At 46.3% G+C, this 14,402-nt stretch overlaps 1 protein-coding gene across 2 annotated transcripts in view; it reads left to right on the top strand.

The window, feature by feature from the left end:
• Positions 1-14,402, top strand: part of CERT1 (ceramide transporter 1) — a 911,140-nt gene that overhangs the window by 388,756 nt on the left and 507,982 nt on the right. For both annotated transcript variants that reach the window (XM_078675236.1, XM_078675235.1), the window contains exon 6: positions 6,943-7,026. In XM_078675236.1, the coding sequence (XP_078531362.1) occupies positions 6,943-7,026 (84 nt within the window). The remainder of the gene's footprint in view (positions 1-6,942; positions 7,027-14,402) is intronic.

A 14,402-nucleotide genomic window follows, 5' to 3' on the forward strand; every position in this document is an offset into this window, starting at 1 on the left:
TGCAGCCGCACAAAACGCTTGTAACAATTAGAAGACCATCTTCCAATTCTTTTCACACTGTTGCTGTGCAACCCTCTAGCTGTTTCCTCTGTGGCAGCCCCTATTCTGAATGAATGAGTCCCAAAGTCCTTTGGATGCAAACCTGTGCTGTCGATCGCCATGGCCAATGCCCTTTTAAATTGGAACCTGGTAAGCGGGGTACCGTCAGCATGCATTAATAAGGTCCCCCCACTGCACTATTCCTCTGTCGGAGGAAGGCTTCTAGGTGCATCACTGGGCGGCATGGATTATCTTGTGAACGGTGAAGTACTATCCCTTCACCCTGGGCTTCCTAATCCGTTTTAGATTTTTTAATGGTTTTTAGCAGTGTGTTGCCCTGTATCCTCGCGTGCTCCAGCTGGAGCCCGCCTAGCACATCCTGTTCGTTGCGCGCCACCAGTTCACCCACTCTAAATGCTCCATAAAAAGCCAGTGCAAAGGCGGCTCTAAACAGTAATGCCTCTCCTATTGAATTGCAAATGCCACCCAGGGCTGTTAGCAGTGATGTCAGCTGCTCTAAGCCAATCGGTTGTCTCATGTCCGGGGCGGTCCCCTGGAGGCGCCGCCACCCCTTTAGTGCCTTCCTCACTATGAAACTATTCGTGGGGTCCCTGGTGCCCTGATCTGTGCAAAGAAAGAAACTGCTGCCACATGACGCCTGGCTGTCGCCGCCGAGCGCCCATCTTTGTTTAATGCTGGAGGAATGCCCCTGATTTATGCCAGCTATCCGCCCAATCCTGCCCCAAAAAAGTGCAGTAAGACCAAAACACCCCTTCGTAAGCCTTCCTGGTCATGGGCGCTAGGCTAGATGCCACGAGGTTCTGTAGCTGGGGGCATCAATCTGCCAGAGTGCTTCCGAGAAGTGTTTTGGTGTCGCCTCTGCAGACGGTAAGTGTTCCCTGAAAACCTGCATCTTGAAGCAAGAGAGTGCGTCTGCAGCATTATTCAGCACTCCCGGGACATGTGTAGCTTTAAACTGTACATTCAGCTTCATACACAACAGCACTATCTCCTTCAACAGGCGGAGGATAATTTTACACAGGGCAGTCTGTTGATTGATGCATTCCACCACTGTCATGTTGTCTGACCAGAAAACCACAGATTGATTACGCAAATGATGAGGCCAAACAGTAAGTGCAACCCAGATGGAAAAGAGTTCCAGGAAACCTATGTTGGCTGTCAGACCACTCTCACCCCACCAAGCCGCCAACTGCTGAGCCACCCATTCGTTTCAGAGTATGGCACCAAATCCCAGACTGCCCGCAGCATCAGTCCATAAACCTAACGCCGCGGAAGTAGTGGGGGGACCGGGCCACACTACCCTGCCATTGAAACCCTCCAGAAATGTGATCCAAATCCGCATGTCCTGGTGAACCTCAGACTACAGTCTTGTGTGATGTGTTTCTCCTGCAGGCCTGTCATGGCCTGAGAGATGGAACGGGAGAATGGTCGTGCCATAGGTATTACCCTTAGCGCAAAGTTCAACTGGCCAACTGTCTGTTGTAGCTGATTGTAGCTGATGTAAGGTTACTTTATCTTTTGCCTAACATTGCTGGAGTGCCGCTCTAAATTTCAATATTTTTTTTTTAGGTAATCGAAAACATTCCTGTACAGAGTCCAACTCAATGCCTAAAAATTCTATTGTGGTTGGTGGACCCACCGTCTTCCCGGTCGCCAGGGGGACCCCAAAAGCAGGCATGAGCACGCAAAATTCCTGCAATGCCCAAGCGCATTCCCGGGAGCCCGCCGACCCCAGAAAGAGAAAGTCATCAAGATAATGCATGACATATCTGTGCCCCGTTGCCTGTCTCAAAACCCATTCCAGAAATGAACTGAATTTTTCAAAGTAAGCGCAGGAAACAGAACACCCCATGGGCATGCACATATCCATGTAGAATTTGCCTTGAAAGGAGAAGCCTAGAAGGTGGTGATCTAATGGATGTACAGGCAGTAGCCGGAAGGCGGATTCAATATCTGATTTGGCTAGCAAGGCCCCTGGTCCCAGAACCCTTAGCATATCAACTGCCTGGTCAAAAGAGGCATATTTCACGCTACAAATCTCTTCGTTGATGGCGTCATTTAATGAATTGCCTCTAGGGGCTGACAGACTATGAATCGACCTGAACTCCCCTTCCTCTTTCTTTGGGACCACCCCCAGGGGCGAGCATGCAAAGTTGGGCATAGAGATGTGATCAAAAGGACCCGCTATTCTACCTAGGCACAGTTCTTTTGCAATTTTCACTGCTGCTACCCCCGGGTTGGACCTTACAGACAGCTGATTTTTACATTCTGGTGTCCCTGTGTAGTCAACTGCCGGAATCCTAAAGCCATACGGATATGATGTATATCTGAATAAAGTTACAAAACTGAACTGAACTACAAAAAACCTTCTTGTAAAATCCTAGCCGTGGCATGGTCTGGGTACCTGTTTAACCAAGGAGTCATAGCCAGAACATCAATGGGTGAATGTGTTACCATTCGTACCTTCTCCTTATTCCTGTTTTTTCCACCCCCTATTTCCTGAGAATGAGTTCCTTTTCTTGAGGCATTTTGCCTCTGGGTGAGAGGGGTGATTACATATGGAGCATGCGTGTCTGAATTTACAAGTGCCTTGGGCCCTGGTGCATGGCAGTCTATTAAAATCCCAACATACCCCTTTTCGTCCCCCCATGTTCCCTGAACCAGGGACCGTGCCCCCGGTTTGTGGTGGCCGAAAGGGCTGAGGTGCTTGGGAAGTGTGACCCTTGTTCCAGTTTTGCACTGCATTGCCCGGCTGTCCTGGGCTAAACTGATCAAACCATGAGATTGAGTCAACCCGGTCCCAGGTAGGTGATGGGTCAAATTCCTTAGCCTTCCTGAAATTCATGTCCGTCTTTCCAACCTACACCCCCATATTTGTCATTAGTCATAGTAACTCTGCTCTGGTAACACGCCATCTCTGCTTGCAGTCTAGGCGAACGCTCAGCTATTATGGCCATAAATACAGAGCAAGCCCTAATCCCGTTGTTCAAGGTCTCCTCCACCCTGAATTTCAACATTTCAACCCGCCATTCACTAGGAAGCATCCAATCCTTCTGCTTCCTGGCATACTCCATTTCCCTGTTATCCACAAGCAAGGAAAACATATTGATATACGCACCAGACCATATTAATTCCTTCACCTCGCGTGATACATGCCTTGCCTAATGCTCCCTCCTAGAGGGTAATACACCCACACCCAGCAATGGCAATGCCACCTCCTTACCTATTGCCCCAACTCCAGCTGGCTCCGTCACCTTGTCTTTTCCAATGCCGCTCTCCTGCACTGCTGGTTGGGGTAAATTAGAAGCCCCTGGGCCTTCGCCTGGCACCTTTCTTGGGGCGGTAATAATCTTTGCCACCATCCTCTGTGCCTCAGCTAATGGGTTCTCCGCTACCTCTTTTGTACCCACTGAAGACGGTAACATTCCCCCCTTCCTAACCAAGGGAGAACTACCGCAATCTGAGCCACTAACTCTGGCGGTACCTGATTAACCCCTGTTGATGTTGGAACCGGAGTGGGGGCCCCTGGATCAAGAACAGGAACCACCGGGAATGATGCGGGACTAGGTGTGGGCACCATAGGGATTATCATTGCTGTGGGAGGCACCGAACTTGGCGTAGGCACCGCGGGGTAGGCGCAGGGATCAATGAGACACTTGACGGGATCTCTGGTATAGGTGTAGGGCTTCCCCGGTGTCACTGGAACTCCTGAGGGAACCTCCCCTAAAGGCATTTCCCCTAAAGTCTGGTTTGATGTGGTCCCTTGATTTTTTCCCTACCTGGGTCTAGCCCGCCTGGCAAGTGAGTCTAATTCCCCTCTAGGTTTTGGGGGCACTATTGTTCGCTTGGGCCTACCAGCAGGCACACTGTGCCCATCTATCTTCTGCCTGAGCTCCGCCAGGCTGTGCCCTAATTGCTCTACCTTCCCCCATTTCCTATCAATTGTCGCCATCCTACGCATCATTGATTCTAACATATGCTCCATGCGGGAACGCGTCGCACCACGTTTACTAGCCATAGTTCCTGAGCCAACAATATCAAGGTAACTTGCGCACTGTTCAGCAATAACACTGCAAGCACAATGTTATTTGTTACCTAACTGGGACCTATTCAGGTCCTTAACTGCGCACGTTGGGGGTACACAAACTGGCCGTAGGCACCACGCAACTGGGACCGCGCCACACCAGCTAGTCTGGGTGTTGGGCGAGTAAACTCTAGCCCAGCGGCCCACAGAAGCAGTGAAATGCAGGCCTGTCTGTGACTCCTAAAAGCGATGTCCTCCGTGCCACCTCCTGCTGACCTCTCGTGATGAGTACCCCTGTGCGTACTCCAAAAATAAGTTTTACAGGTTACCATATGCTCTGGGCACACAAGTGAACACCGTTCATTAAAACATACAGTAAAGTTAGATACTTGATTTACACTTGATATTATAGTATGCACTGGGGATACTTAGATGATTTGCCCAGAAACACAGGATGTCAGCGTTATTGCTAAAATTGAAACACTCCGTATTGAAAAAGAGGGGGAACAAATTGCAGCAGCTACTTCACATAAGTAGCAACTGTGGTGCTGCACTACGAATTGGCCGCCCTCCTACACCAAATTCAGGCACAATTCACACTGCATTTGCAATTGCATACTACAAAAACAGAAACCGGGACTGGCGGAGAGCGCGCTCAAACCCTGCTGTTCAGGGCAGCCTATACCCGGCAGGAAGCGGCACTCCAGCGGTGCTGCGGGGGTGAACGTTATCGCTCCAAATTCCCCCACCTTGTTACTCGCGCCACTTATATAAATGAAAAAACGGCAACTTCCACCGTGCGCTAACCTCTTAGTAAGCTTCGCGGCAATCTGCCTCCCTCCCGCAGCACGCCAGATTCCCCACAGTACCTCAGGCGCGTGCGAGCGCCTAACCCAACTGTTTGCCGCACCGCTCCCCGACCAAGGGACGATGGAAAACACGCCGGCTCCCGCTCTCGGCGCACTGTTCAGCTGGCATGCTTCCTCCGCTCTCGGTCCTGTTTAATAACGCACCGCACGACGGAATCTGCAGGGGGAATACAAAAAAGAAAGAAGCCGGCCACCGTCCTCTGAGTCTTCTTCCGGACCTCCTAAAGTGAAGCATCGGGTCTCCGCATCCCGTCACGACCTGTACAAAGAAAGCAAGCAAGAAAAAGATCACAGCCTCCTAGAAGGCTGGGTAGAGCAGGCCTGGGAGCGCAGGAACAAGAGAACGCCTCCTGCTCTCCCCGGCTTTTTAAACCTCAAATTGGCCAGGCCGGTTCTAACGGGCCTGACCCCTGCTCCCCCTTGACCCGGAAGAGATCCAACCACTTCCGGGTCACTTGAGAGTCCCTTGGGCCAATCGATGATGAGGCGCGCCCACCGCTTCATGATGACGCGGCGGGGCTCGCCCCATCATGGATAGCAGGCGAGGGGGGGGGTGCCCTGCCATGCCCGCGGAGGGGCCGATGACTGCCCCGCCTTTCTCTTCTCATGCCAGGTTGAACTGCTGGGTTTAACTTGGGGATTCATTGTTTAAAAATCATTCTGGCAGACCCTATATTGGCACCTTAGGCTATGAGATATACATCAGTTGTAATTGGGGACTAATCGTTTAAACACAGACCGAATCCTTTTAGACTTTCCTATTGAACGGTTAAGGGCTTTTCCGTTCACTCTTACGCACCATACCCTCACTTATCCATTTAGACACTCCCAACGTACACACTAGGTAGAGCGCCTTGCTTATCTGACATTCCCAAAAAAAACCGGTAGCTGTATTAATCGTTTAAACACTGTCACAATTTTGGTGATCGATACTGCACAAGTACTACCCAACAAAGCTTAAGACGTGAGGGGTGAGCACGGTTTTTAATGGTTTTTGCTTTTTATAATAGATTATGCTTTAAGGTCCATTGGCTTTTACAGGTTTCCCTCCGGCCCGGATTGTCACTTGTATAAGTGGGGTTCCATGGGTAGAATTTTCCCTCAAAAGTGGAAATATGGAGAGCCAAGGACATACTTGATTGCCGGAATAGGGGCAAGTAGCTTGCTGTATCTTTGGACACAGTTATTGTTTACAAAATAGGCGAGGCCCCTTTGAATTGTCCTTTTATGCTACAGGTGTGCAATTTGCTATGAGTAATTATGCAATAAAAAAAATATTCATTCCTCCTTTAGTGGCTGCATCTCTAGACTTTGTGTATTGTAGCAAGTGGGAGACTGCTCGCTTCTGGTTTGAAGGCTGCGATGTTTCTATCGTTTTAGTGAGCAAACAGCTCTCTGCTTAGCCTCCCCCCCACCCATTTTTTTATTATTCTGTATTACTTCATTACTAGCTGTTGCTATGGGCATCCAGTTACAGTACTATGTATGGACTGTGCTTTTATTATTGTTTCTGCGCGGATATGTGATACTACCGCTTTTTATATTTTAATGGGGTTGTGACTATTGCAGCATACTTTTATAACCAAGGTAACCATTCTACATATAGTTTAGTGCCGATTGTTAAGAGACGGTATCTAGGTAGACTTTCAAGAACGTGCCCCCGCGTGGAGGGACCCGTGTTAGGAGCTGTTCCGAGAGGTCACGTCATGTGGAGAACGTCATCCCGATAGGTCTGATGCCGCATTTCTGCCTCGCTCCTGGTGGTGCTGAGCTCATCGTTTTTACACAAGGCCCGCGAGTGTTTCTCGAAATGAATTGCAAGTCCGTGCCATTCATTGAAAGTCGCACTTTTCTTTGAGAAGAAATGAAAGAGAATGTCTGTCATCGTGATGTGTAACGCTGCTGTACTTTCTATGGTCTTCCGTGTTAGGAAAGCTGTTTAAATTAACGTGATCCATCATTTTAACACGCACCCTTTTCTTGTTTTAGTGGTGGAAGATGACGAAGATGATTTTCTTACGCCTCACCCAGATGGGGATTTTTTACACAACACTAATGGCAGTAAAGACAAATGTAAGTATTTGCTCTTTTCCATTTATGTTTAATAATTGTATGTTCTCTGTGTAGATATGCAATTTAACTACAGCGGTGTGCTGCGCTAGTGCACAATTATAGGGAGTTTAGTTTATCGGATGCTATTTTTCTTTTCTTTTTGGGTTTGACATCACATTATTTTAACAGAAAATGCTTTCTACGACGTGACAAGCAGAAGGCTAGCGGTGAGTTGTTTCCAGTCAGATGTGTGTTAAATCACTCTGTTTGTACACTCTCCAGGAGTGTCGCCATCTGGGGCCGGTTACCAGTCTGCACTCAAAGGGTCAATCACTGCGATCATAGACATGTCTCCGGATGCAGACACCTCTCACAAGCCACCTGCTACTTTTACTGACCCAGAATTATGATGATTGTTAGATTCGTTACTTTACTGGTCAGTATTCTTTAGGGTTCCTTTACAATGCACATTTTCATTTCTAAAATCTGTCCCGTATAGTTGCCTAAAGATCCTAATTATGGCACCGAGTAAAGGTCTTTAACAAGGAATTGGAGGTGCTATAGAGTTTATTTTTTTTTAAATTGATTTCTTGATAATTATCTTTTTATTTTCAAATTTGGTATATTGATTTTTTTTTTATTTAAATGTCGTACATTCATACTTCACGCCTGAAATGGTTGTTATTGCAGTTGCACTTAGAAACAAACTGCTAATACATAATCTACCATTCTCCATGTTGCAGCTGTGAAGTACCATCGTGTTGTGCTGTCTAGGGGAGAGTTTGTCCAGGTTTATTCTGTATCCTGCATCCATTGTTATTTTGTTCACCTTATGCAAGTTCTGTTCGATCTTGGGTATTGCTATTAACCATTATGTGTAGTGTTTTGTTATGAGCCCCAATGTACCCCAATATAGGCCCAGGTAGTTGCACAACCTTTTACCTACATGTCTTACCTTGCTCTACATAACTGCTCTGCCGCTGACCTTTTACCCAGGTGCCGAATAAATGTCATGTGGTTTTCTTCCATAACTAGCCTCATTTATTATGCATGAGGATTCTTAGTATCACAGCAGGATTAACATCTTCTGCATAATAACTGTACAAAAGTCACCACTGTAGTCGTCCTTGGCCGATATGCCCACAGTACCATGACACATCTAGGTAGAACCCCTGAGGGTACCTCTCGAGTATATAAGTAGGTCATCTTCGCTGGGCAAACTATAGGAGAAACTTCCATGCTAACACGAGACACTAAAGTCCCTGCACGCAGACACTCTAGCATGCAGTGGTTTGACTTCCCTTGCTGGCTGTTCAACTCGAGAACAAGATGGAGTCCTTCGTTCTCCTCATCAGGTAATGGGCTTGGATCTTTCCTGTGGGGATTCTTGGCTACACACCTACATACATGCTAGGTACACTTGGGTACATCTATTTAGGGTTTGCATCGTAGGAGTACTTCTGATTACTGTTATGTATCTATATGCTGGCATATATTCACTGTTTTAGCACTATGGTAGAATTTTACCTTTTATTTTCTCTGTTGGTGCTTATAATCGCATATATCTGTTTCTGTCTAATGTTTGTTGCAGCACACATATTTTATACTAGAATGACGCTGGTTCAATAAATGCTTATTGAAAACGTCCCTCCAGTTTATTCTGTGTATCTCTCGGAGACAAAGTGTGCATGTGTGACTGAGCGTAAAGTACTGTACTGTTTCCATAATCCATGATGGGGGAAGGATTGTCATGTTGGATAGTTGCCAGAAACTATTTGCACCTTGGTAAGGTTGTGTGCCGTATAGTGGTACTATGAAGTAGCTCGTCTACAGACTAACCTATTTGGGGGTGTCTGGAATCAGTCTGAACACCAATCCTTCAGTTTCAGTTGTCTAAACGAACAGATCATATATAGATTTGCAGGAACTACACAACAGTTTAGTATGTGTCTTAGGAAAGAGGAGGACTGGGGCCAGGTTTCAGTCTCCCATGTAGGGAAGATATTGAGAATAATGTTCTTGTATTGCGTGAAATTTCAGGATTCACAACCTAGTCAGGCTGCTGTGGACTAAGGAGGTCGGTCATCATTTTTCTGACGTAGTTCAGAAGCATTTCAGCCCCGATGGTTAAACACATGCAACCTGTGCAAAAACGGCCTTGTTCTCTGCTTCTGCCCACTTTTAGTTCCCTCTGCCACATCTTCAGTTGTAGCTTCTTCACTGATTTCCATGATTTGTCGCTTGGCAAGCAGTAGCTCTACATCCATGAATATTCTCCAGGTTTGTTTTGGACGATCTTTTGTTTAAAGCCAGCATGTAGACTTCCAATTATACCCGTGAGTAATGAGGTAAAGTCTGTAGCTCTTTCCCAGTATTCTTCCTACGTTGGCCAATCCAAAATCATGTGTTTGAGGCCCACATCACTAGCTTCATACCTTGGGTAAGTGTCTGCTGAAGTCTCATTTATCTTTTGTAGGCGTGTGGTGCTAGATAAGCTCTGTGCAATACATTAAATAGAATTTATTTAGATCTTGTGTTTCTTGCACTTTTGCTGGGAACATTATGATAGTGGCTCATTGACCATGTCAGCAGTCTTTCTAGGTCCACTTTCACCTTTCTCTGTGTTGTGAGGTCCAATGCAGTTTAGTTACTGCTTTCAGTGTGCTTCCATCTGCTAAAAGCAGGTTATGTTGTGTGGGTCATGGGTCTGTTGTGTCATTGCACCATCGCTCAGAAATTGACTAACTGGTAGTGTGCTGTCTTGTCTTGTATCATTAAATGTTAGCCATTTGCTCTCAGCACACAGATCACCCATCTTGAGTATATTATCCCTCTTCCGGTATTTGCAATTGTCTCTTATGGAACTTGGGGTGCAATGAGTATGCGTCTGCAGTTTTTGTGCTGGTGAAACATTGCTTCCAACATTGCTTGGCTGTGTCCAGTAGCTTTGAGTGAATTTCTGTCTTGTTTTATAGATCGTTACACAAGGGTGAGGAAGGTAGAGGGTAAATGGCTAGGTCCGCCCTCCTTAGTTATACATACAAAGAAAACCCGAGGTCACAGGTTTTGAGACCCTGTCAAAGGGAGCGGCTCCTAATCAGTGTGATCAGGAAAAACCTTAAAGAAAGAAAAATGTATTTCTTGAGTCCCCTCACTCACCAGGGTTTCCCCACGGTGACATGCTTCATCATTGGGGCCATCCCAGTTCTCTACGAACTGGGGCGTGCTGCGACTTGCGGAAATACGTAGGAGCACTTTTAGTGGAAGACTGTGTGGTGCAAAGTGTGGTGGAGTGGGTGAAAGTGATTTAAAAATACCTTGATGCGGTCCGGCGGGGAGAGGATTAGGTGCCCAGCACGGCGTCCCTGAGATAGAAATTTTTCATAGGGAGACACCACCCCACCTCCCCCCCTACCCACCCTCCGAGTCCATGAAGCGCAAACTCGCTAAAAACAAAATATACTACGTGACCTAGGGATCGTATGTATAAATTATGCATGCTTTATTAGTAGCAGCGTTTCCTCAAAATTCTTCCCTATTTAGGTTTATTAGGAGTGGCATACACAGGGCTGGTCCCTGTGTGGTCCTGATGAAGAGCTAGGGGTTGGCTCAAAACATGTTGATCATACACTGAGCTCCTACGCATTACAGTTAGGTTTCCCAGTTTAACACCCACTTTTTAGATTAACCTTCCTAGGAGCGATAATAAAGTATTTAAGCCCACTAGCAAGGTATTTTTAAATCCCTTTCACCCACTCCACCCACTGCACCACACATAGCCTTCCACTAAAAGTGCTCCTACGTACTTCCGCAAGTCGCTGCACGCCCCAGTTCGTAGAGAACTGGAATGGCCCCAATGATGAAGCATGTCACCGTGGGGAAACCCTGGTAAGTGAGGGGACTCAAGAAGGAAATTTTTCTTTCTTTAAGGTTTTACCTGATCACACTGATTAGGAGCCACTCCCTTTGACTAGGTCTCAAAACCCATGACCTCGGGTTTTCCTTGTATTGTTTTATAGATGTACTGGTCTGGCCGCAAAATGGAGAGGGTTGTTGACATATCTGGGTTCTTCTGCACTTGGGTTACTAAACAAGCCCAGTAGTTGGGCCGATGGATAATAATTCTTACTGTCTGGGTGGGAGTGAGTGGCCCACTCCCTTCAAGGTTGGTAGCTGAATTTTTCATAGTGCTACCCCTTTTCTACTATTGCGGTCATCTGGTCATGCAGTAGTGTTGGTATGGATTCTCTGATGACTGCAAGAATTTTGTTAGGTTTCCCTCTAAGATCTTTGCATTACTGTGGTATAACTGAACTCCCAGGTACAAGAATAAGTGCAGTTTCAGAGGCAACTCAGGGAGGTTTAGAACCACCCATTGGATTTGTGATCAAAGTGGAAATGGGAATGTTTTTTCTCTGTTCACCTTATTGTGAGTACAGCATTGTTATTCATGTTTTTGTGCTATTATTTTGCTGCCAAAGCCCACCATGTCTACAGCTACAAATAGATATTCCTAGTCAATAGTTTATTAATCTTCTTCTATGTCTGTGGCTAGCACCACCTTAAACAGGGGTTATCTTGGACATGGTATAAACGTTGATTGTTGGGTGATGTCCTGTATTTCGGTACAGCATGGCTATCCTTGTTGGTAACACTTTGACAAATTGTTTACGTTCTGATAGAGGGTTCTAGCTGCAGATTCCTCACGTTTTGAATATATCCCATGCTTCAGACTGGATCTGAAAAATGTCAGCAGTACCACTGCATGCTGGTAAGTGGCACCATACGGCTCTACAGTGATGCGGTTCCGCTCTGAAAACAATGTGTGGGGCCTATATAGGCACCACTCCCGCATGCTGACGTCTTTTTTCCTTTCTTTCCTCGCTACCGGACGTTTATCCGGAGCTACCTTTCGTCTCTGACACCCCTTTACCTCACAAATTTTACAGGTTTTAAACCCTGTAATGGCTGTTGAAACCAAATGTCTGTCACAAATCCTCATTAGGTTTGTCTTTGGTGCTGGGGTAGAGTCAGGACTTCAAGCCCTGTAGTGACTGTGAAATATTAAGCCCTGTAGTGACTATGAAATATTGATCCAGAAGGCCAAAAGGGACCGCTAGGCAAAACTCCTTGTTGCAACTAGTCCATGTCAGTCTGTCCCAGTCTAGGAGTCGCAGGAGCCAAGGCCAATAAGCACTGTACTCCAAATCTTTAGGTAAGTTGAAGAAAAAAACCTAAGAAATCTAAGTGGAACTCTGCCCTTTCCTGCCACTCACACTCCTGAGAAGGCACGAATATCTATATAACAAAACAGTAGGAATAGGGTCTAAGGGGAAACCATATTTATAGACCCACCAGACAGTCTACACCCCCAAATACCATGTAGAGACAAACAACCGTCAGCAAACAATCAGCGGTCTGTGGAGTAAGAGGACTATGTGTCTGAAATATCAGAAATGTGTCACTGTGTACAGGAAATTAATCCCATCAGCCCACCCAAATGGCGGAACATCATCATCTGGGATTTCTGTGGAAACTCATATGGATAGGGAGATACACTTAATGAAATAGTGTGTAAACCTCCACTTCTCCGAGACCACCAGCGATGGATCCAACCATAGAATGACAGGGAGGGAAGAAATGGTGTGGGATATTGAATTGCAGTGAAGAAAAATGTGTAAACAAAAGTGTATAAATTTAAAATTGGCTACCGTGACAGCAAAAAACAACTTTAATGGGAAGCAATCAAGGTGTCAATATTAAAACGAAGTGTATGACAGTTTGACAAAATAACTGTCAGCAATAGATGATAAAGTGGTCAACATGTTTCTGCCATTTGGTAGGGAAATTCCCTTCTGGCTTTCATCAGGACCTAATAATACACTACTGCAAAAATAAAAATAGTGCAAAGAAATAGAAGTATTTACACCAAAATGATACCGGGTATTACGTGGAGCGTGGAAGGTCTCCTACGTCTCTTTTTCCGGTTTCTATTGGATTCTTTGCCAATTATCCTTGGGAGTAAGCCCCACCTCTCCTGGCCACTGCTCAGGAAATGGAGGCCCCGCTCTCTCCGTCGGTACCTCTGGCCTCGTCCTAAGCCAAGGGGGCTTAGGACGAGGCCAGAGGTACCGACGGAGACGTAGGAGACCTTCCACGCTCCACGTAATACCCGGTATCATTTTGGTGTAAATACTTCTATTTCTTTGCACTATTTTTATTTTTGCAGTAGTGTATTATTAGGTCCTGATGAAAGCCAGAAGGGAATTTCCCTACCAAATGGCAGAAACATGTTGACCACTTTATCATCTATTTCTGACAGTTATTTTGTCAAACTGTCATACACATCTCGCGGCTGGATTTCAGTAACGCGTTGTTCCTGGGTGCTCCAGAATCCACCCTGAACAAACTGCAGCAAGTGCAGAACGCGGCCGCCAGGCTCCTGACGGGCCTTCCTAGGCATCAGTCCGCTCGCCCTGCGCTGAAGGCACTGCACTGGCTCCCTGTCAGGGAAAGGGTGAAATTTAAGTCACTCTGCATCGCCCACAAAATTCTGCATGGGGCAGGCCCACCTATCCTGGGAGATATGGTTCAGCCTTATAAGGCCTCCCGCTCGCTCCGTTCCGATCATCTACATTTGTTGCAGGTTCGGAGGGTGAGGAAGGCAAGAACCGGTGGCAGAAGGTTCTCTATAAATGTAGCCACCTTGTGGAATTCCCTCCCTTTGCACCTGCGAGCGGAAGCGAGTCTTCTACGGTTCCGTAAACTTTTAAAAACGTTTTTATTCTCTGTCTAGTACCTGCCCTTCTGTGGTAACGTATCTGTCTGGTTGAGCGCGGGGATGCCCAAGGGTAACCAGGCGCTATACAAAATTCATTAATAATAATAACTTCGTTTTAATATTGACACCTTGATTGCTTCCCATTAAAGTTGTTTTTTGCTGTCACGGTAGCCAATTTTAAATTTATACACTTTTGTTTACACATTTTTCTTCACTGCAATTCAATATCCCACACCATTTCTTCCCTCCCTGTCATTCTATGGTTGGATCCATCGCTGGTGGTCTCGGAGAAGTGGAGGTTTACACACTATTTCATTAAGTGTATCTCCCTATCCATATGAGTTTCCACAGAAATCCCAGATGATGATGTTCCGCCATTTGGGTGGGCTGATGGGATTCATTTCCTGTACACAGTGACACATTTCTGATATTTCAGACACATAGTCCCCTTACTCCACAGACCGCTGACAGTCAGGTTGTTTGTCTCTCAAGGCACGAATATCGCCATATCCCTCCTTCTTGCTTCCATAGTCTGTTGAAGTCAGAGCTCATCTGGCAACTTATCCTGGCACAACCAGAGATTTCTGTGGCTGTGTGACATCAAGGAAGATCGAAG

The sequence above is a fragment of the Lissotriton helveticus genome, chromosome 2_1 (assembly GCF_964261635.1).
Source record: "Lissotriton helveticus chromosome 2_1, aLisHel1.1, whole genome shotgun sequence".
Lineage (NCBI taxonomy): Eukaryota > Metazoa > Chordata > Amphibia > Caudata > Salamandridae > Lissotriton > Lissotriton helveticus.